Raw genomic sequence first — 24,047 nt, 5'->3', positions numbered from 1 at the left:
AATTGCAGATTGCCAAATTTGTTACAACTTGAAATCCAATTGTGATCCTATTGGCTTTTATATACATCTAATGTAAAAATCTTTATATATACATGATTGTTTTAGCTTGTTTTTAAATTTTTCTTATAAGTTTGACTATTGTAAATAAACTTTCATAATCATTAAAGCAAATTCCGCTATTTGAACTTAGCCTCATGTTAGAGCTATCACTAATAAACGTTATTATGGTCTGGATTCTTTGAATTTTGAATACGGATCTTGGCAATTTGGTAAAAAAAAAAAAGTTAATTAAATGTACTCATTGGTTGAAAAAACTTCGATTGGTTCAGTTAAAATATGTCTTACTAATTCAAAAATGGATCACAACGGGTAGGGGCGAAGCGAGGAGAAGTCAACTGATCCGATTAAAACTGGATTATTTACGCATTAACTGATCTAGTTTGGGGACCAAACCAGATCAATTAATATTATGGCGCCAACACAATAAGCATATAAAGAAGTTATCAAAAAATTTGCAAAAAAAAAAAATATAAACAAGAACCCGTGCAACGCACGGGCTTCAAAACTAGTATATAATATATAATATATAATATATAATATATAATATATAATATATAATATATAATATATAATATATAATATATAACATATAATATATAATATATAATATATAACATATAATATATAACATATAATATATAACATATAATATATAACATATAATATATAATATATAATATATAATATATAATTCCTCCATTTCCTAAAGATCTTCCTTGTTATTGTTCCTACAGATACCAAGGATGATCCATTTGTGTGGGGTGTGGGGTAGGTTAAGTCGGAGAGATAAAGGAGTTAAGATAAATAAACAAATAAAAAGGGGTTAAAGTAGGAGGGAGAAAGGGAGTAAAATGAATTAATAATGTAATGGTGGACCATATGATAGGGACATGAGAGTGTAAAAAGGGAAAAAAAAAAATTTCAAATAAGGAATAAAGTAAAAGAGATATATAAGATCTTTTGGAAACGCACTTAAACGGAAAGAGGAAAGATCTTTAGGAAACGGATGGAATAATATATAATATATAATATATAATATATAATTTATAATATAAAATATATTATAAAATATAATAAAATATATAATATATAATAATATAATAATATAATAATATAATATATAATAATATAATAAAATATAATATAATATAATGTAGTATAATATAATATACTATAATATAATATAATATAATCTTTATTCTATAAGTGAAGGGGTGAGGAAGATGGTGTCCCCTCATAAAAAGTCTGAAATACCCTTAATGATTTAAATTCCTTTACATATATAATAGTCTTTTCTTCTTACTACTTGCCATATATATTGAACAAGTTAATAATGAAATTGAATTTCAATTAAATATTAAATTAAGAAGAATGATTTCCTCTTAATATGTGAGAAAAACTCTGATAAAAAATTAAATTGACAATATAACTTGATTGAAACAATCTGTACAAAAAAATAAAGACTTGAATCTATTTCATATTAATAAATATAATGATAATATTTTAAAACCTAAATGTTGATTATTATTCAATAATCTCTATTATATAAATTAAACTCTTCCACTTTATTAATATTCAACAATTGAATCTGATACACAAATCCTTCCACTTTATTACTCAATATTGAACGATTGAATCTGATACACAAATTCTTCCACTTTATTTGAGCCGGGCTTTCTTCTGCTTTGTATTTCCTACACTTATATAATAGAGATTTGAATAATGATAAACAAATAACTAAAAAACCAACGAAATATTGATTTAAGAAAAATATAATTAAATAATTAAAAATCATTATAAAAATTTGTTCAAATCGAATATTTTGTAGACTCATGAATAACTCATTGAGAAAATAATGTTAATATGACACGCACGCATAGCATGCAAAAAATACTAATATAATATACTTCCTCCGTTTCTTAATAAGTGCAATATAGAGAAAGTGGGGGAATACCAAGGAATGTAGATAGAGAAATTTGGGACCACAATAAAATAGAGTAATTCAAAAAAAGTTGTGGTCCCCTCTTGCTTTTTGGTGGCATATTTGTAATAATATTGAACTTTTTTTACCATTTTGAGCTTGGTTGCACTTATTGTGACTATTCTAAATAGGGAAAATGTTGCACTTATTAAGAAACGGAGGTAGTAATATAGGTGTTGAGATCCTCTAGAGTTTCAAAATAACTCTACACGGTAGAGTTCGTTAAATATCAGTCATTGATTAAGAAATCAAAGGCTTGTATTTTCTTTCCCCCCTATTTTCCCCCGAATATCCTGCCCATATCTTTTCCTTTCCTACTAATCAGGAACCCTTGATTTTATAATATATGGTCAGGATTCAACTCTACGTTGTAGAGTTTTCATAAAACTCTAGAGAATCCGGACCCGTAATATAGAACACAAATCTCACATATGTAAACAAGTCAAAATGAAACATCTTTGTTACTTTGGAGAAAAGACCTTTTTTGCCGAGTCGGGAACACAACAGGCAATAATATTTTTTATGAATAAAAAAGGCTTGTTCCGCTATATAACTAGTAGTGCAGTGAAGTCGTCAATGAGTATGGAAATGACAAAAAAATGCACAAACGCAAATAATAAGCAAACCCTGATCCTAGTTAGTGTAACGTAGGTGTCTTTCTCGAGTGACAGAATGAGGGATGAATGCCTATATCGCTTTGTAATGTTATTGTCATGTTGATGCTATTGTTATATCAAATAAGGGGGCGTTTGGTTGGAGGGTTTCAAGAAAGGGAAAAGGAATTGAGTTCCTTGTTTCCCTTTGTGAGTGTTTGGTTAGTGTGTTTTTTCAAACCCTTTACCCTTTTTCTTATTAGGATTACCCTCTTTTCCCTTAGATTGATTCCCCACCACCCCCCAAGGTTTGGGATTACCCCATATCCCTCTACCATATTATTATTATTACTATTATTATTATTATTATTATTATTATTATTATTATTATTATTATTATTATTATTATTATTATTATTATTATTATTATTATTATTATTATTATTATTATTATTATTATTATTATTATTATAATTTTTATTATTATTATTATTATTATCATTTATTATTATTTTATATTATTGTTAATATTTATTTTTATTATTTATTTTTATTATAATTATTTTATTACTTTTATTAATATTTATTATTATTATTTTATTTGTTATTATTATTATATATTATTATTATTACCATTTTTTATTATAATAACTATTATTATTTATTATAATTATTTATTGTAATTTACTAATAATAATAATTATTATTATTATTTAATAATAATAATTATTATTATTAATTTATTTATTTTATTATTATTATTAATTATTATTATTATTATTTAATAATAATTATTATTACTATTTAATAATTATAATAATTATTATTATTATTTATTATTATTATTAATATTACTATTTATTATTTATTATTATTATATATTATTAATATATTATTATTATTTTAATTATTTTAATAATTATTATATTATTATTAATATTTATTATTATTTATTATCAATATTATTATTTTACTGATTATTATTATCTATTATTATTATTAGTATTTATTATTATTATTAAATAATAATAATAATTTTCCATTTTCTTTGATGTTTCTAACCAAACAACATTTTAATCAAAGTGAAACCCTTTCCATTCTTCTTGTAACCCTTTCTTATACCCTTTCCCTTTCCCTTTCCCTTTCCTCTCAACGAATCAAACGCCCCCTAATATATAATCTAAAAAAGTGGCTCTAATCCCATTCTTTATAATTTTCTTTCTCGTACTATGTAGACGAACTTCAAGCCTTAATTGTGTACTACCCTAAAGCGCCACATCATAAGTTTGGGCCATACCGAAGCATTCTATGTATGTGCAGTACTAGTTTTCAAAAGTATCTTTTCGAGGTAGGTTCTATTTTGATCTAGAGCAATTTGCCTGCTTTTTTTTTATGATGTGGTTTACCTATATAGTGCAAATGTCCAACACTTGGGTGCTTTCTAAGATCATCCTATATGAAAGATGTATGACACGTATAGATAATGAATGTCTTGCATGGTATGCAATATGAACATCCACAGAGTACGTTAGACCTAATAAGAGAAATAAGCTTAGCACAACACGAGATGGATAGAAACCTAATCCTAATATGAGAAATCTCAAAACTGAAAATGAATAGGAATAGAAGAATTGGGTTCAAAATAAGTGACATAACTCTCCGCGAGTTAGGCTACGTAAAAGATCCTATTCTAAAACAGGATGTAGCTAGACTTAACTCAAAGCCCAATGCAGGTGGAATTTTATGGAATATAAGCCTCACTACCTCTCAGAGCGTTACAAGAAATTTTGGGCCTAATGCAAGGCCCAAGAGTGTCAAGTTTGGGTTCAAGCATGGGTGAAAGGTAGCCTACACAAGCTAAGCCAAAGACAAAGCCCCATATAGATTCAACTTAGGGCTTTGGAATATACTTCCTCCATTTGTAAAATGTATGGAATAAACATAAGATTTAATAAACATCACTTTCAAAAGCCAAAAGGTCATAAAATATCCTTTTTATTATCAAAAGGAGGAGAGAGAAAAGCAAATCGCACAAGTTTGTGATGGATACTCTTGTCATTATGTCACTTTCTTTTTTCCATTTAAGGTATGTTTCACTTATTTTGAAACGTTATAAAATAGTAAGTGTTTCACTTATTATGAAACGGAGGAAGTATATATATATATATATATATATATATATATATATATATATATATATATGGGAAAGATCACACGAGAATGCTTTTTACATGAGAAATGAGAATGAATCTCAACCACGTGATTGGATTAGAGTTACAACATGTGTTAAATCAATGTACAATGCTGGAAATATAAGTTAGATTAATGTATTCATAAAGAACAAATATATAAAGTATATTGATATACAATATAGAGATGAAACTTATCTGCAGATAACAATCAACTTAACTTGATTGAATTTCATAAGAACAACGTTACGCTGTGGTATGGAGGCGACTGTCTTAAAAGCGAATTTCGCCATATCCAATGCGGATTGTTGATGACGTTCGTCCCCCAAGGTTCACACAACAATCCCCGACTCCGTGCACCCAGATCAAGAAATGGAGTTTCTTAAAAACTGCTCAAATCTTAGAAGGAAGGGTTGGCTATGTATTTTAGGTTAATGAATAATCATCTCAGAGAGAAAAACGGTCCAGAAGGTATTTATATAAGGGTTAAGAAAAATAATCCCGAAATAAATCTGGAATTAACAAAGGCTTTTGGAAATCTCGAAAACAACGAGTCGCGGAAATACGCGCGAGCCGCGGTATGCTCTCGGCAATGCACTGCGAGACACGAACGAGCACCGCGAGTGACGACAGCCACCGCAAGTCGCGGCAAGCCCTCGCCAAAACTCTTCCCGTTCAACTTGGATAAAATCCAACGCCCAAAATTCTATATATAACCCAAAGTTAGCATCAACGGTATCTAGATAGCTAATAACATAATGAGAGCAAATAAACGCAAAGCCGCCAGATCTTCATATATACAAACGAGTAATTCTCACATATGTAAACAAGTCAAGATGAAATATATCAATTGATCATTAACTAGATTTTACCAAGCTGAACTTTGTAATTTCTACAATTCTAATGCTCTTACAATGGTTTATACAGCTTATGAGCAATATTATTGGAGCATGAGCAAAAGCATACAGAAATCATGATCTTTTAAATATTTACTGAACCTGAGTTATTCCTTAATGCAAGCAGTGATAAATGTAGCATTAACGGATGTTAGTTTGATTGTCGAATGGAATCCTATCTAGACTCCAAGTGCTGATGTATGTTTCTATTTTACGGTGAAGGGGAGGGGTTACAAAGAGGGCTTTAATTTTTTTGAGAAGTATCCTATTATAGTCTAATTCTTGGATTTATATCTTTATGGCTGATCATTTTGGCTAAAGGAATCTTTATATATGTTGCTGGTCTAAAGAGTGTATATAATGTAGTACTTCTTCCGTTTCGTTTTAAATGCAACACATGAATATTTTATATCTCGCAGATAATACCCATTTGTTGCATTTAAAACGAAAAGGAGGAAGTGTATAGTAGAGAACAATGAGAAAATAGATGTACTATCGGGTGATATAGGTTGCTTATCTTCAATCTCTTTGATGATAAAAAAGCGATTGTAAGTACAAATCCAATCCAAGGTTCAAAAACAGATCTTCACTATGATTGATGTCTTGCGTGAAGGCAACATGCAATGATTTTTCTGGATGCTTGTGATAGTTGAGGATCGTTTGTAATTTTGTTCTATTGTCTGAGGACGGTGACCTTTACATCGCTTTTGCGTAATGCGGATCATATCAAGAACTATAGGTGCACATCGCTTTTGCATAGTATCTATATGGAGGAATGTTGTGCGCGCTTTCGTAGTCTACGACTCTAGGTGCTAAGTTGCCTCTCTGATCTGCACCTGCTATGTACACTTTAGTTTAATATCAGAGCTTGTTCCTCATCAAAGATGTTTTGTATCTGTGCAAAATATGTTTCTTTTCTAGAATCCACAAGTAAATACTCCCTACATTGCCTTGCCCTGCATGTCAGTTAAGTTCATGCGCATATGTGGTAGTGTGGAGTATAGAAGGTCAGTTAAGTGGTCTGAAATGCAGCCAAATACTGATAATAGCCATGAAAAAATATGCAAGGCAGCCTGTATGTTCATGAAAGCAGCTAAAATCTTCCTAGTCTCTTGTACAAAAAGAGGTCATATTATCGTATTGTGTCAGTAACACAATTTCAAATATCTATATGAAAGAAACAGAAGATGGTGAAGCAAGGCAGGGCATAAACAGCATTTGCTACTATGTTAAGCCTTTTGTGATTTGCAATTGAGGATGAAATCTTTGATCTCATCACTAGCTCTATCAAGGGCGGTTCTTCCATCGGCATCTTTTACATCATAATTAGCTCCGGCCTTCAGTAGCTCTTCAATCTTGGGTTTGTCACCCTCTGAAGAAGCCATCAACAATAGGATATCCACCGGGTGGATGTCCTGGTTCAAAAGAGCTTCCATCTTATCATATGAACCCTCCACAGCAAGCATTCCCATGTAGTTGAAGTACTGCAAGAGTAATGAACCATGTAACCAGTATCAATCGAGGTACTAACTACTAAGGGTATACTTGTAGTTGTACGATAGTACACTATTATTATATATATGAGTAATTATACATAATACGTAATTATGTACTCCATCCATTTCCTAAAGATCTCACCTCTTTCCGTTTAAGTGCGTTCCCAAAAGATCTTCCCTCTTTTACTTTATTCCTTATTTGGAATTTTTTTCCCCTTTTTACCCTCTCATCTTCATATCATATGGTCCACCATTACATTATTAATTCAATTTTACTCTTTTCTCTTTACTACTTTAACCTCTTTTTATTTGTTTATTTATCTTAACCCCTTTCTCTCTCCTACTTTACCCACCCCACACCGCACACAAATTAATTTTCATTGGTATCTGTGGTAAATTGGTAATAGTAACAAGGAAGATCTTTAGGAAACGGAGGTAGTATACCTCTAGAAAAACATAGCATGTCATCTGGTAAGTAGTGTATCCAACAGTTTGCAAATCACAAGAACAAAGCACAAGCATCAATCTATGGATTGCTAGTTATCCTGATAAGCATCTAAAATTTATTTTCATCATCTTCCATCTTTTGCTCTATACTGCTCTAATGATTCCTCTTAATCTTTCAAAGTCTTGACTTTGACATCATCTTCCATCTCCCCAATCAAGAATTTGCATCACATTTTACAACTTTCATGTTAATAGGACAACCCCAAATCAGCTTTAAAATAGTCCTTTCTCATGATTCAGTTTATATAAACTACCGTTCATAAAATGGAACTTGCTGCATTCTCGCCAAATTATTTTAATAAACTTATCTTTGCCGAACTTAACTTTGCTGAATTTTAATTTTTCAGAACTTAACTTGATTTTTGGTGAGCTTATATATACTTATTTTTGCCGAACTGAACTTAATTTTGCTAAACTGAACTTAACATATCTATACTAAACTTATCGTGTCGTTGATGACACTTATTCTCATAAGTTGAAAAGAACGGACCCTTAGGATGATTATTTCATCTCAAGTGGGAAGCCAATTGGAAAAAAGCAAGAAATCAAAGAATCAACAAAGGTAGCTTGAAATTTAAACAATAGTATAATGTAGTATATATAGTAGAGAATAATGAGAAAATTAGAGAAGCATAAAAAAAAGAAAAAAACATGCCTGTTCAACATCATCTCTATCAAAATCATCACGAGATTGGCTGCCATAAACACCAGCAGTTTCAGCATTAAACCTGAACCAACACTTGACTCTGCTACCATTACTGGGACCCAGCTTGGCGGTTTTGGTGGGCTTGAAGTTTATGTTTTTGGGAAGGCCCACAAACCCATTTCGCAAAGTGGAGGCTGAATGAGAGCATGATGATGTTCTTGAATTAATTGTTAATCGGATAGAAGTAGAACATGAGAGTGAAGCCATGGTTGAGTACTTTAAGAGTGTGGAAACACAGAGAAGGGAGTGTATGCAATGTGGACTCTTCTCATCCTTTCTTTTGTATCCTTTCTCTCTCTAAAATCTTATCGAGTTTAGCACAGGGGGCAAGTATGTCAATTCACATGCTTGTTTTGTTTCCTCTAGACCTGATCAAAACAGCCCGACCCGGACTGATTTTTTGCGGGTTTTGGGAAGATTTTTTGGCCCGGGATCAGGCCTGGCTTGATTTTTTTTCTTTCGGTCGGGCTTTAGGCAAGCAAAAAATGATTTTTTTGGTCTATTTTTGGCCCGGCCCGATTTTGGCCTGAATAGTGGGCTTTGGACACAAAATTTTGGCCCGAAAGTTTGCCTGGCCCGACCAATGGGTAATTTTTTTGAGCGCGGCCCGGTCCATGATCACCTCTAGTTTCCTCTACCTAATGAAGTAATTGTACAGGTAAAGACTATGTTTACACTAACAACTCTATTGCAACAGAACTTCTTGCGATCTTGAAAGCTTTATATTTTGTGGAGGCACATAACCTCCCCAAGACCATTATTTATTCTGATTGCAAAATCGCTATCGAGCTACTGTTGTTACAACAGGTCATTGTGATATATATGCCAATGTGATTAATATGTGCAGGTTGTGGCTTACGAAGCACCCCGAGACTCTGATTAAGCACTGCAGTCACAAGTTTAACCAAGTGGTGGCCAAGGCTTGTAGGGTCATGGAAGACCAATGTGTTGTAACTAGGATTTTCCCCATCCCCTAGTTATTGTTCTGAACAACTATTATCGGATTGTAATATTTTAAACATTACCGTTTAAGGAATGAAAGGCTTTGTTTACCAAAAAAAAAAAAAAAAAGACCATGTGTAGCTGAGGACTGAGGAGTGATGGAATACTAATTGATATAGGGATAAGCTTGTATTTTCAGCATATTAAACCATGTAAATACGAATGGTTTATAAATAAATCAGTGTCTCAAACACATAAACAGAGAATTCTCGTAGATAATTAGTGTCTTATAAACACAAATATGAGTTCTTATAAATAATCAGTTGCACTTTTTTGAAGAAAAAGTTGATAGAAACACGCTAACAATGCAATATTTACTTCTTGATAAGGACTAAAAAAAGATTTGCTTTTTTAAAAAAATTTGTCTTTTTGATTTTTCATTTATGTATACTAAGAATAAAATTTCGGCCTGTTCACAGTGGACAAGTTGTCCTTTATTAATTAGGGTTTTATCACTTCTCCTATAAAGCTGCCCCTTTTCACTCAGGTAATGTAACACGCCTATAAACTAAGGTCTCGTTTGGTCGATCATATGAAGTAGGATTTTTTAGGAAGATGTTTTTCCATGTATAAGCATTTTCTAGGAAGTAGAAAATGTTGTTTGATTCAATGTGGAAAGTTGATTATTATATGAAGTTTCACTTACCAGAGGAACCTCGATAAGCAGCTTCCGTGGAACTTCCGTGGAAGTGTCACTTCCCACGTTTTCAACTTAAAAATTACTCCCTCCGTCCCATAATATAAGTCCCCTTAAAGTGTCCCAAAATATAAGTCTTGTTTCTATTTTCAATCAATAATTATACCCAAAATACCCTCATGAAAATTATTTAACTCCCAAAAAGTCCTCATAATTTCAGCTTCCAATGCACCATTATTAATGATAAAATAGAATCTCATAACCCATTAAACTCCTCTACACATTAAACTATGCAATATTAATGTTAAGTTTTTATTTTTTGTTAAAAAGAAAAAAACAATGTAAGTGTTTCCCAATAAAAATGAATCTTTTTATTTAAATACAACAAGATTCTAGTTTACCTTAATTCCCTTGTAAAAACAGAATCAGGACTTATATTATGGGACGGAGGGAGTAGTTATTACGCTCCGAGCATACCCCCAAGTTATTAATATTTTATATGTTAAAAGAGTAGCATCTAATGTTGCATAATTCATTGGTTAGAACTTTACTTTGTTAATTTCAGGAAATGTGGTCGAATTCTATATGGAGCATGTATCTAATTTTTTAATGTATGTTGCTGACACGGAACGAAACAATTAAAGAGACAGTGTCACATGGCGAGCATCGAGCAAACCTGCTTAAGAACGTTTATTGGTATATTTGTATAGATACCACCGTCTTCCATCTCTTAAGAAATCATGCTTTTCATAGTTTTTAATGTCAACCAAATAAACGACGGTTTTGTTGTACTTGTTAAAGTAGTAATTACGAGGTTGTGACTTGTGAAGGTAAATGAAAAAGTCGGAATGGTAGAGCAATTCATCACACCTAGCCACATAATATGCTTGCTCAAGACCTAACCCAATTTAGCCTAGCCACAAAAACACCACAACCTCTCATGATTTCTCCAATCCATGACGATTTTACTATAATAGTGGATACCTCCTTTTGTTCATCTAATCTTTATGCAGGTATGGGTGCTATATGTAGAAGCACAGCAGGCTAACGGGTGGAAGGCATATGCGGGGATATAATCAGCAATGATGGTAATCTTGCAGAAATCCTTGCGATTTACAAAACCCCGTTGTGAAGCTAGGAATTAATCTAGGGGATATTACTTGTGAACATTTATGTATGTGCTGTAACGATGGGATCATAGATCCTTATACTAGCCAAGCTAGCTAAACTTGAATAAGTATTTTAATATATTGTCCCAGTTAACCAAAAAAATATATAAAAAGGAGAATAGATTAATGTAAAAGCTTCTCGGTAGACTATATCACTTAATATTATAGTTTTATTTGTAATTATTTTTTAAATGAAAATACAATTATTATGATAACACAACTTCCAAAATATTATATGACATAATAGGTCAATATAATCGTTCAACTTTATTTCCCGTTCAAAAAAAAAATCTTTCAATTTTACTTCATAAGGCAAAAAAATATACCAACAAGGTCTTGAGCGAACCGTATTCATAATATTTATTGTGAACCCAAACCAACTACATTACAATTCTCACAAAAAATTACTATATCAAAGAAAACCTACCATATCAAGCAAAAATTGACTATATAAATAAGCTAACTATATCATACAATAACTAACTATATAAAAGGTGATTAAATCATAAAAAGTGGTTATATCAAATAAAAACTAGTTGTATCATACGAAACCTGCTGCAAAATAAGTTATTGTGTGTCAAATCCATTCAAGCTATTTTAAAAGGCTAAACCAAAGTACAATTTAATCTTAATAAGTGACTTGCTATTTACTATCGATATTTACTAAACACCATCCATATTTTTATACGTATATTTAACTCAAAAAAATGAAAATATTCATATAATTTTTAGCAGGAACCGTACCAATTTTTCATTTCCACCATGGGGAACGAACCATTTTTTCTGGTTCTGCCACGGTAGAAACAAAATACAATTCGATTCCGCCATGGAGAAACCGATTTTTCGATTCTACCATGGTGGAATCGAAAAAATTAGTCGTTTCCACTATGGCAGAACCCGAAATTTCCTTCGGTCCCATGGTGAACAGTAAAAAAACAATTTGAAATCGCAGAGCGGGAAAGGAGGAACGGAGAAAGAGGAAGAAGAAAGGAGGTTGTAAGGGAGTTGTCGAGGGGAGCTGCGAAGGGGGTGCGGGGGGCTGGGCTGCACGTGTGGCGGGGCTACAGGGGGGTCGGGGATGGGAGGGTGAGCAACGGTGGCGGAAGGGTGCCTGGGGCTGGGGGGCTGCGCATGGGGGTATGAGGGGATTAGGGATGCGCGTTTGGGGGGGGGGGTACAACGAGACTTTGGGTTGGGAAGGTGTGGTGGCGGCAAGGGGTGTTTGGGAGTGGGGGTGGGCTGGGGGGAAAGCGGGGGGTTGGGGTTTATGGCGGTGAGTGGGTAGTGGGAGGTATGGAAGAAGAAGTAGAGGAGGGAAACAAAGGAAAAAAAATTACATTATAAATAGGATTTTTTGTTCAAAACCACCTCAACTTTTCACGTTTTTAGAAACTCCCACCTTAATGAATTTTTTTTATAAATTTCCACCTACCATTTCCAATTTTATTAAAAACTCCCACCACTTAACGATTTTTGTTAAATTTCATTAACAAAACCGTTAAGTAGACCTCACATGCATTTTATATTAATTTACGCTGAAATCGAAGTCAATTTCATCAATTTAAGGGCAAAATCTCAACAATTTTGGAGCAAGTTTGGAACGAATTATAACTATTTGGAAAGACTTGCAACTATTTCAAGTTCAATTTTGTTAACAAAATGTATATGAGGGACCCACTAAACGGTTTTGTTAATGAAATTTAACAAAAATCGTTAAGTGGTGGGAGTTTTTAATAAAACCGAAAATGGTAGGTGGAAATTTATAAAAAAAAATCGTTAAGGTGGGAGTTTCTGAAAACATGAAAAGTCTAGGTGGTAAGATGCAATTTATCCTTATAAATACAAGTTACATACGATAAGTACAAACGGCAAATAGCAGGAATGTTTCTTTATTGAATCACTTGGTGTATACTTGTGTTTACTTTGGCTATTCATACGTCATAAGGGGCCAAAACTCTGGATTTTTTTATGAAAGTTTTTTTTTGTTAACTTTCTTTGTAATGCACAAAATGACCCAAGTTGGTATTAAACAACATGCCAAATCTCGAATACAAACTTCTCACTGAGTCACTCCTAGATATAAAGGCATTGCAATTTGAGTTGAGTTGGAACAAATGCGGCATTTACATTTTGCCATTTTAGAGAGATGAAGTATAATACATACCAAGTCACATACATTCAGGAAAAACTTGTAAACATCTGAAATTGAGATTTAAGAGGTTTAACAAAAAAAAATTGAGGTAAGATAAAGACCCCTCGCATGTGGGGGAAATTTAGGGGGATCTCACTTTGCAAAAGGAAAAAATCAAACCCCTATCACAAGATGGAAGGAAGTGCTTCCAACCAAGTACGTCAACATTGATTCTTTAAGTTACAAAGTGTTAGATGTTTAGATAAAGTACCAAGAATAGCAACTACATAGGTCTATACAAATACTTGGTAAAAAAGGCTGCCCATTGCTCTCGAACCTCATCGATTTCTTCATCATTGTAGGGCTCATCTCTTCTTTGGTACTCCTTTACACCAATTCGGCAGCTTCAGTTAGAAATAAATTCAGTGTAGCAACTTAAGAGCTATATAAAAATCTTATATATCTCACCTTTTCCAAATTTTGGCAATCTTTATACGACGTGATTATCTCATGCATGAACTTCATCACATAGTAGCCACACTCAGTATCCACTGTTTGTTTAGCGCACTAAATTGCCAATACAAATCATGAAATGTTAATATACATGCATCAAGTTATAAGGCATAACAATAGTATGTAAACTAAGATGATATACCTCAATAGAAAACCATTTCAATTTTGAGCCGCGCCCCTTCCGACCTTGAACCTTATAAACGCTGTAAGCACTGCCCTCACGCACGTAATAAATATATGACATCATGCACAAAAACTCCTAACAATAGATTGAGACACAAAGTAAAAAAAAATAAAAATCAACTTACCGATCCAAAGAGTCTTTAATGGCCAAAGATCGTTCCTTTTTAGGCCTTGAGGAATCAAACTTGAAGACTTTGCCGCATGCAACATTAATCACGAGGAGAATCCAATGCTCTCTGCATAAATCAAAAGATCTTTGAATTTTAGGCGACTATTATTAGCAAAATCTTTATATTGTACCACAATTAAACATAGAAATAGATCATGAGTTTGAAGTCCATAATATACTCTTCATAATATGGGGCCAATATGAGTTTGCACCCAGCATCACCCCTATCCCTACTGAATAAGAAAAACTCTTTCAAGTAGGCTGTGGTGGCTTGATGGTCGTCACGGATGGTAGATGCAGCGATTGTTTGGGGACAAAGGAACCCAATATGTGACACGTCAAGTGAAGAATTGTACTTGTCAACTAGAAACCTGTACATCAAAGACATGTCAGATTTATAATAAAAACGAGAGTTCTAAATTTAGGATTTACATTGAATGGCTTAAGACTGAAATATTTACATTATGAAGACTTGAATCATAGAAATGTTCAGCCTTTCCCCTCTGAGTAATAAGGCGATGTCCTCTGCTGTGACAAATATTTCAACATCCTTTTCCAAGTGCAACACTTCAGTGTCCAACTGAACGGTCATGACATCATATCGCTCAGGTTGACTCGCCAAGATATAATGCAAAAACTTGCTTTTTTCACCAACAGAGTCAAGGATGTCATCTCCAATTTGTTGTAGTGGCCCCTTAAGATTGGCTGCTGACTCTGACTCCCCTGATTCTAGACCACTGCTGTCAATTTTCTCTTTGCATTTGCTTTTTTCACCAACAGAGTCAAGGATGTTGTCCCCTTGTTGTAGTGGCCCCTTATGATTGGCCGCTGGCTCCGACTCCCCTGACTCTAGACCACTGCTGTCAACTTTCTCTTTGCATTTCCCCTTACACTTCTTCTTCTTTTCTGACGTGGCTTCCTAACACCGTGTCTAAACCATCAATATTGGCAATTTGAACAAAATAGGTTGAAACGCCCTTTAATTAATACAAAAGGGATTTATAAAAGTTGGCCATATCGGGGAATCTTAGGTCATAGGTTGCTGATCATGTATTCTTGAGCTATTTAGGTCAAACTAGGATATTGTGGTCTACTTTCTAGCAGTTAGGTCAAGTAGTCCAATTTCAGTCAATCAAGACGTATTTAGAACAAAGTTGGTCCACTTTAGGAAATAGATGCGATTCTAAATACCCTTTAATCGGGCTTTAAAATTATAAATCACCTAACTCCGCCTCATATTAAATCCTGGATCTCTAAATACGAAAATCGGGTGATTGTGGGGTCAAACAATGCTATTTTGGTATATCTTGGGTCAATTAGAGCAAGTATTTCCATTCTAAGTCATTAACGCGTAACTTAACGCAAAATAGGATCTATTACATTATAATTAGACCAGAATATGTCACATTATTTTAAGTAGGGACAAATTATATTAACTGAAGTCATATACAAGTTATTACCTCATGTTCGAACAGCACCAATGCCTCAGGCCATTGCACAAAACTACCATGAGCTTCACCCACCGTAGTGGCACCCTCCTCTGTAGGTAATGGAAGCTCAATGTCGCAAAATTCGGTGTAAGGGTCATTCAATTTCACCTTCATGTGGTCAGGCATGATTGATCCATCCCCATTGGGATATGCTATGCCACCTGCCACAACTACTTTGTCCCCCGAGTAAGCATCCCACACAGCAAGATGGCATGCCTTCGAAGCCTACACATTGCGAGTTCAATAGCTTAATGGATGACACTATGGTCTGTGGTTTCTTTGAAATCCTTTATAATGTTTGGGAAACACCAAAACTTAAATATTGGATATGACAACCATTCCTAATACAATTTTAGAACCCGATTAGAATGAGGAATTTTAAAATCCAAGAAAAACTTGTGAATTCCAAATTCTTCATGGTGACTTTGTTCCCCCCCCCCCCCAAAAAACCCCTCTCTTCTCCCTTACAACTTATGCATCCTTGATAGCCTTGGGAAAAGTATCAACACTGATTTGACAGTGAGTTACTGAAATTATAGAAATTAGTCAGGTAGAAAAGAGGGAAGACAAATGTGACAGAGATGAAGAACAAGGTCATCTTCTACATTTACCTCATCTCTTTCTTTCCCTCTCCGCTTTTCTAGATTACTAGATATGCCTCTGTAGTTCTTTCTCACATCTATTTTTCACATATGTGATTTTTCCAGCATTTTTCTACAAAGTGTAAATTTCTGCAAAAAATTCCCCTAAGTAGCCAAACACTAGAAGTGAATTTGAAAGCTGAAACCATAGATTTAATTATTTATGCTTGTCAATCACTACCCATATAAAATTATTAAATTTGACACGAATGGTTATTAATGCTCAATGTAAAATCTAGCATTTCAAATGAATTACAAGTTCCAAACAACTATGTAGTTAACTTAATACTAGTGCCTGTGGTGATACACTAATTATTTACCTTCAACAATTCTGGCGATGGATCAGAATTGGTAGTTTGGGGCAAGCTGGTGCCTTCAGGAAATGTTAGACCGCCCATCTGCTGCATCATGGAAGCCCATTGCCGCTTGACTGCAATTGTCACCTGATCTTCCAACCTCTGTTCAAACTCCTCTTTCAAGGAAGCTTTGATCGACTCCTTTATCACCTCCATTGACTGCCTACTTCGGTTCAACCCACAGCCTTTACCTTCTGGCTTGCCAAAGGCCTTCCGAAGACCAATATTAAGTCCCCCAACTCCATAGACACGGCCATTATGATCTTCTTTGCCAAGGGCCATGCACAAAGCATCCACATTTCTCTCTGGAACAAAAGTCCCTTGAATTTGCTGCTGCGTGTAATCCTCCTATTTGCAACTAAAAACAGTTATATACATAATTATTGGCAACCAACCACAATAAATATCTCGATCAGCGATACATACATATTTTTCGGCAACTTTCCGTGTATCATCATTCGTGATAACCCAGGTCCCTCCTTCACCGGGCACTTCTCTTGCCAAAATCCAGTCCAACCCTCGTTTAGCTATTCTATCAGATAATGATCCCTTAGTGTCAGTGGGGTATCTTCCATCCTTGATCCACTGTTCTTTGCTCCTCTTGTAACTCTTCTGCCCCAAGTGATGATGATGCTTGTTTTGTTTCGAATTCTTTCTTGCCCTTTCACTAACAGCCTATGGGATTAGGAGAGAATATATCAGCATTATTCATAATTTTATCAAGAACATTTTTGTACGTCAATAAGAAACTAACATCATCTATCTCAAATCCGTTGATGACATAAATACCTTCGCCTCATCAGTCATACGATCTGCTTCAAATTTTTTCCAGTCCTCCTTTGTGATAAAACCCTTGTAAACATCCCAAGGCATTAAGTGTGCACCATATTTAGGAGGCTTCCGCGTCTTAGTGATCCAACGAGTTACTAACTTTGACTTAAAATCTCTGAATCGCCAAGCCACACCAGAGTGAAACAACTTCTCTTTTTCCCTTTTGGGGCCATCTTCAATGTGGAACAAAGCCTGTAGAATTAAATAATTAAGCAATTTTAATGCAATCATTAAAGTTAATTACATTATATGTACATGGTCACATCCAATTCTTACCTTCGTCTCATGCCAAAATATTTGTTTGTCACCTTCAGGCACCAATCGGTATGACTTAAAATTGATGTTAATTTTAAGAGCACACCTACCAAGATGCTTCCCATAATCATGCTCCCAATCACCCATTGGCTGACCAAGATCGTCATACTCAAGAAACATGGGTTCCTTCAATTGAGCTCCTCTCGAAGGACCCCTGCACCGTTTGTTGCCCGGTCTACTTAAATGATCTCCTACCTTATCCATTATCTCAACCATCCTATCTTCCTCAGTATCACTATCTTCATCCCTAACATTATTTTCAGAAGTACCAGCATCGCTCTCACCCTCCAGCCGCTGACTGTTACTTACACTATAACTTGACCCAGAAATTGATTTCTCACCATGCCATAACCATACGTGATATTCTTGCCTGAATCCACGACGAATCAAATGGTCTTTTATGATGTCTATATCACTAAACCTCTTCAAGTTGTTGCAATCACGACAAGGGCAAAAAATTCTGTCATTCTTAGTACTCCGTTGGTGTTTCTTAGCAATTTTACAGAACTCCTGAAGACCATTGAAGTATGCAAGCGTGTTGCGTTTACCATACATCCAATGACGATCCATTTCTGAAAACATATTGGAGACACAAAACAAAACCCACATGTAAGTCTATCAATATTGAGTGACTCGTTTACCAAACCCACGAACTATTTTGGTACAGAAATGCATGCTTCCGAAGATCCTTGTTGCTCAAACTAACCCCTTGTTAGTGTAAATCCACAAATGAATTTATGCATACTTTTCAACTCTAAGGAAAATCCAGTAACATTTATTACTGGCTCTCTTATCTAAAGAGGTAGATAATTATTTATTCACATGTACAAGAGGGGACATCTCATCATACAACTAGCTGAGATCTTCTTCATTGAAACCGAAAAATAAAAAATTATAAAGTCTTGAATGGGTAGCTCATGATAATGACACACTTAATGATGTGCATACCTCAAAAATCAATACCCAAATCAGCAATCAAGACAATCTACAAGCCATTCAGGAAGTCTCCCCAATCTCTCACCATATGTAATGTCTGTATTCATATTGGTCATTCTATATTATGATAAAATTAGTATACAAAGAACTATTAATTGTACAAGAAAATGGAAGCACAAAACTTACATCAAAGAACCTGATTGAAAGGACTATAAATTGGGGGATGGAGAGAGGGTTAAGGAGAATATATATTGGTGTCAAAACCATAAAAATCCTATGCTCTCAAATGACTCCAAATTGATACTAATGTCTAAAGATTCCAATGAAACTACAATGCACTAACACATGATATAATGTTAAAAGTAAGTAACTAAATAAAGTTGGCTGGATTAGCATTATACTTCTAGTACATATCATATTTTATAATGGACCTGTAATACAAATGATGATTGCATCTTAAAACATCAAGTAAGAGCTTAAGCAATTAAACCTTATTTTTAGCATGCATGTACTTTAAGTAATAACAAAGTAAAGATAACATGAATAACACATGCATTAGGATATGTTGGAACATAATAATAATCGTCAGCCATCAAATGTCACTAAGTATCATAAAAAATTCAATATATAATTTCATTGCACACTTGGTATGCACTGCCAAAAGTATATTACAATTGCATAAAAGCTTATAATAATGATCTTATAACATTTTAGTTGCAATATCAATATATTCTACAATTTAAGCTGTGTAACAAGTTACAACCAATGATCAGTAATTGACATAATTAGATTCAGAACAAAGGTTATTAATTCATGCATCAAAGAATGATATTTAGAAGAAAAAACAACTTTCCACAAAATATAAGACAGAGTATGTGGTACCAAAATAAAAGAGGTGGTGAGAGGTGGTGCAAAATGGTGGATGGTAGTGAGGTGTGGTTATTTTAAGTGGAAAACCTAACTTGAGAAGATGAAAGAGAGAGAGAGAGAGAGAGATGGTAGAGAGTAGTGATGGACGGTGCCTTTAGGGACTTGTTTCCGGTTGCCAGCAATTGGTGATTAAAAGTCGACAAAGGTGTTGAAGGGATTTAAGTTTCATAAAGGATAAAAGTAGGGGAAAAGGTGCCAGTGACTGGAGGTTCAGTGTCGTTTAGGTGTAGAAAAGTTTCAACTTTCAAGTTTCATAAAGGATGAAAGAGGAGAAAAGAGTGTTCGGGAAATTGGGACTTCAATCGAACGCTCACTGTTCTCTGTTGCGATGTATTTGTACAAGTAGCAGAGTTTCTTGTTGCAAAGCCCACATATAAATCGAGTTAGATGGCTACACCCTCGACAAATGTCTCATTTGTTCATCTGCTTGTCTCTTCAGCCTTGAGTATAATCCTTTCAACTAATCTCTTCAAGTGTTGGCTTTGACATCTCCCTTCAAGTTTTGCACCTAGATGATACATGGGCATGCAACACTGTTCATACTCTTTCAGCAGCTACCCACCTCCCTCTGCAACTAATCTAACAGCAAGGGTTTAAGCCTAGCACAGAATGGGGCTTGTGTGCACATAAAAGATTTTTGTTCACAAAAACGGGGAGACTCTTTCCTGTCATCAACAGGAATGCAAATTTGGCTTATGTGGACAGATTCTAAGTGCATAGCAAGCAATGGGTGGGTCCGAGACGACAAAGTGGGACTTTAGGGGGTTAGGATGCTTTAAAGCAAGTGCAATACCAAGTTTAAGCCTGCAAAACAACGACAACACGAATATTGGCACAAGGGAGTGGGTCAGAGACGACGAACTGGAACTTCAGGGGGTTCGGATACTTTAAAGCAAGTACAATACCCAGGTTTAAGGCTGCAAAACAACGACAACACGTATATTGAAGCAAGGAAGCTAAGTTTTGATTTCACCATAAATACCCCCAGAAATAAAGTTTTGATTTCATCATAAATACCCCCACATTTTAGTGGGTTGGGTTTGGACTTGGCAAAATGGTCGATTTTTTATCAGTTTAGTTTGGAATCGAGTCTATTTAAGGTCGGGTCGATTAAAGTATCAGCACGGGCATAAGTCATTGTGTTCATTATTTACAATGTATAAACTAATAAATAGTTATCGTGTATGTATGCAAAATGCAATGCCAATACGTGAATAATATCATCTAAAACAACTCATAATCATAGACTACTTTGATTCCTTGAACTTGATTCAACAATGTATGAATTTAAAACACTAAAATAACAACTAATCCAAATTAGACACCATCTCACATGTACAATGTCAAACATAAAGAAAGTACAATAGAACTTTCTCTTTGCCCTAATTCAAGACTAAAATGTTTCAAAGTTCACTTCCAAACCTTGGTTTCAGTCGACCAGGTGAGGTTTTTACCCATTAATCTTCGACTTGTCGAGTTTGGTTATTGTCAATTTTCAGGTCATAACTTTGTCTTCAAAACCCAATATTGCTGGATCATATTTACGAGTCGATTTCAGGTTGCATCAAAATTTTGGTACATCTAGTTGAATGGTAAGTAAGGGCACTAGGGCATAAAGGGATTTACTCATCATTCATCATTAATGATAAGTAAAATCGAGCCGTGTTTAACAACTCCTATCAACTATCAACAGTCATAATTAATCAAATCAACAGACAACCAAACCTAATCAACAAATATACGGCATTTGAAGCAGAAACAGTAGTGAAAACAAGCATATAATTGGGCAAATAGTACCAATTCATCAAAGAATCAGCATGCAAGAAAAAAGTAGAAGCAAATACCTAATTAAACTGGGCTGCTGAATCTGAATGTTAAATTCGTCAATAAATCAGCATTAAAATTGACTCACAAGTTTCTCAGTTTGGCGGTAATACAGGTGAAGGTGGACCCACTTACGTTATAAGAGATGCCCAGAAAGTTATAGAGCAAATTCAACTAAAGAAGTTGAATGAGACTATGAGAGAGAGTACGAAGCTAATGAATTCCCTTATTTCAATTTTTTTTAAGGGAAGAACCGAAGCAATTGTGATAAAGATAGTACTTCCGCCTTTTTGTCATTTGTATTTTTATTTTTTTTTTCCACAAAGCCCAAAGTTACTAGTACTTTATTGAGATACATAGATCTTGGACCTGATCCATATCTGTTAAATTGGCATTGGATATTTACATGGAAATTTTACACAAAACCACCTTAAGTTTTCACTCATTTACAAACTCTCACCTTTACATTTTTTTTTCCTAAATTTCCACCTAAACTTTACAAAACTTTTATAAACTCCCACCACTTAACGGATTTGGCAAAATCCGTTAAGTGGTGGGACCCACATCAGTTATTTCTTTTGTTTTTCCCTCCAAACAACTCATTTCCCTCATTCATTTCTCCAAAAACTTCAAGCCAATTTGCAATTTTATACCTCTTTTGAAGTCAACATCTGCATTAAAGAAAGGATAGTTATCTGCTTCTTCATCTGAGCTTCCTACACTCCTAAAATTGCATTTTTGGAGAGATGGATGAGGGAAGTGAGTTATTTGGAGGGAAAAGCAAAAAAAAATAATTGTTGTGGGTCCCACCACTAACGAAGTTTGGCAAAATCCGTTAAGTGGTAGGAGTTTATAAAGGTTTTATAAAATTTGGGTGGAAATTTAGGAAAAAAAACATAAAGGTGGGAGTTTCTAAATAAGTGAAAACTTAAGGTGGTTTTGTGCAAATTTTCCTATTTACATAAATCCAATTTTTAAGATATGATGAATTTCCTGTTAAAAAATACCTCTGATTTTTATTAATTTACCCGTTTTGACTTTTGACACTATTGATATATATGACTTTGATTATCTCTTGTAATTTGTATTTTAGCAAAACATAGTCATGTGAAATCTTGTTGATTCATCTCAATGTGTATTATTCAAATATCAACTTTTTGTAATTCGACGGAGGGGGGGTGCCAAAGGGATGAGGGTCTGAGGGGAGGGTGGGGGAAGGGGGTTGTTTGTGTGGGGTGTTGTCAGGGGGTGGTGGGAGGGTGGGGGAGGGGGTTTAGGGTTAGGGTTAAAGATAGAGGTTAGGAGTTAGGTTTAGTTAAGTTAATTAGGATTTAATTAGGGGTTAATTGCAGTTAATACTAACGACCGCTAACGACGTTAGTCATTAAGGGTATTTGGGTGTATTTACATAAAAATTAAGGGGTACCTTGAAAACATGGGGGATACCTTGTGAATTTTGAAAACATGAGGGTACATATATGATGAATTATGGTTTTTTCACCAGATATAGATGATGAATTATAATTTTTTCTCCAGATACCCTCGAGTTTTCAAAAAATTCACCAGATATCCCCCATGTTTTCAAAATTCATAATGTACCTCTCAGTTTTATGTAAATATACCCAAATAACCTTAATGACTAATGACGTTAACCGTCGTTAGTCTTAATTATAATTAACCCGTAACCAAACCCTAATTAACCTAACTAAAACCTAACTCCTAAGTAACCTTAACCACTAACTTTAACCCTAACCCTCCCTCCCCACCCTCCCACCACCCCCTGGCATCCCCCACCCCGCCAGCACCCCTCCCCCACCCCAGCAGCACCCCTCTCTCCCACCTCCACCCCCACCCCCACCCCTCGTCGCGAGCCTAGAACCCCACCCCACTTCGCGAGCAGAGCCCGTAACCCCCCCTCCCACCCCACCTCACCCCTCGTCGCGAGTAGAGCCCATAATCCCACCCACCCCGTCACGAGCAGAGCAGAACCCCACCCTAACTTCTACTTTACAATCTCTCCAGGCAGGATAGCTGGCAAAAATTAGAGTAGAACAGAGCTGGGGGAAATCGACAGGGGGAGGGGTTAAAGTTAGAGGTTAGGGTTAGTTAGGAGTTAAGTTTTATGGTTTAGCTAGGTTAAGGTTAATTATAGTTAAGACTAACGATATTTAATGCCATTAGTCAGTAAGGGTATTTGAGTGTATTTACATAAAATTAAGGGGTATCTTGTGAATTTTGAAAACATGGGGGTATCTGGTGAATTTTTTGAAAATTCGAGGGTATATGGTGAAAAAATCGTTGTTTTTTTTTATGAACAATTTATAAAGTTAAGAGAGTGTTTACTTTGTTGCAAAAATATTAGTCACTTTGTTGTTTTTGTGTTTGAAAAGCAAAATGTCACAATATTTAGATTCATATCCAAATTCATTGGATCAAAATAGATTCATATCTAAATGTAATTTTCGTCAAGGGGTCTGAATCGATATAAATCC

General features: G+C 34.6%; 2 protein-coding genes across 5 annotated transcripts; both read right to left on the bottom strand.

Annotated features, from left to right (window-relative positions):
• Positions 1-6,736: 6,736 nt before the first annotated feature.
• On the bottom strand, positions 6,737-8,729 carry LOC104907041 (protein LHCP TRANSLOCATION DEFECT). The gene is made up of 2 exons (XM_010695896.4): positions 8,378-8,729; positions 6,737-7,203 (listed from the first exon to the last, which is right to left on the bottom strand). Exons 1-2 carry the CDS (start codon positions 8,633-8,635, stop codon positions 6,949-6,951), a joined length of 513 nt encoding a protein of 170 aa, XP_010694198.2. The 5' UTR covers positions 8,636-8,729; the 3' UTR covers positions 6,737-6,948.
• Positions 8,730-13,413: 4,684 nt separating this feature from the next.
• Positions 13,414-21,847, bottom strand: LOC104907040 (uncharacterized). Of its 4 annotated transcripts, none has more exons than XM_010695895.4 (13): positions 21,576-21,847; positions 18,814-18,918; positions 17,827-18,437; positions 17,509-17,742; positions 17,146-17,394; positions 16,684-17,067; positions 15,693-15,947; positions 14,694-15,151; positions 14,412-14,603; positions 14,189-14,299; positions 14,023-14,092; positions 13,836-13,934; positions 13,414-13,752 (listed from the first exon to the last, which is right to left on the bottom strand). In XM_010695895.4, exons 3-13 carry the CDS (start codon positions 18,433-18,435, stop codon positions 13,651-13,653), a joined length of 2,763 nt encoding a protein of 920 aa, XP_010694197.2. In that variant the 5' UTR covers positions 18,436-18,437; positions 18,814-18,918; positions 21,576-21,847; the 3' UTR covers positions 13,414-13,650. The 4 variants fall into 4 exon arrangements, with proteins under 4 accessions (XP_010694197.2, XP_010694196.2, XP_048498617.1 ...); XM_010695894.4 differs by having other exon boundaries at positions 18,814-18,898; XM_048642660.2 differs by lacking the exon at positions 18,814-18,918 and having other exon boundaries at positions 21,644-21,847.
• Between the last annotated feature and the right edge of the window lie 2,200 nt (positions 21,848-24,047).

This window comes from Beta vulgaris, chromosome 4, assembly GCF_026745355.1.
Source record: "Beta vulgaris subsp. vulgaris cultivar EL10 chromosome 4, EL10.2, whole genome shotgun sequence".
In the NCBI taxonomy this organism is placed as follows: Eukaryota; Viridiplantae; Streptophyta; class Magnoliopsida; order Caryophyllales; family Amaranthaceae; genus Beta; species Beta vulgaris.
This window is presented reverse-complemented; position numbering and strand designations above follow the sequence as displayed.

Bases quoted from the DNA above. Each gene is read 5' to 3' on its own strand.
- LOC104907041 (XM_010695896.4), bottom strand. From the start codon at position 8,635: ATGGCTTCACTCTCATGTTCTACTTCTATCCGATTAACAATTAATTCA. The intron at 7,204-8,377 runs GCATGTTTTTTT...TTACTCTTGCAG, and splicing joins ATAGAGATGATGTTGAACAG to TACTTCAACTACATGGGAAT.
- LOC104907040 (XM_010695895.4), bottom strand. From the start codon at position 18,435: ATGGATCGTCATTGGATGTATGGTAAACGCAACACGCTTGCATACTTC. The intron at 17,068-17,145 runs GTATGTATCGCT...AGTTGCAAATAG, and splicing joins GGAAAGTTGCCGAAAAATAT to GAGGATTACACGCAGCAGCA. The intron at 15,152-15,692 runs GTAATAACTTGT...ACACGGTGTTAG, and splicing joins TGGTGCTGTTCGAACATGAG to GAAGCCACGTCAGAAAAGAA.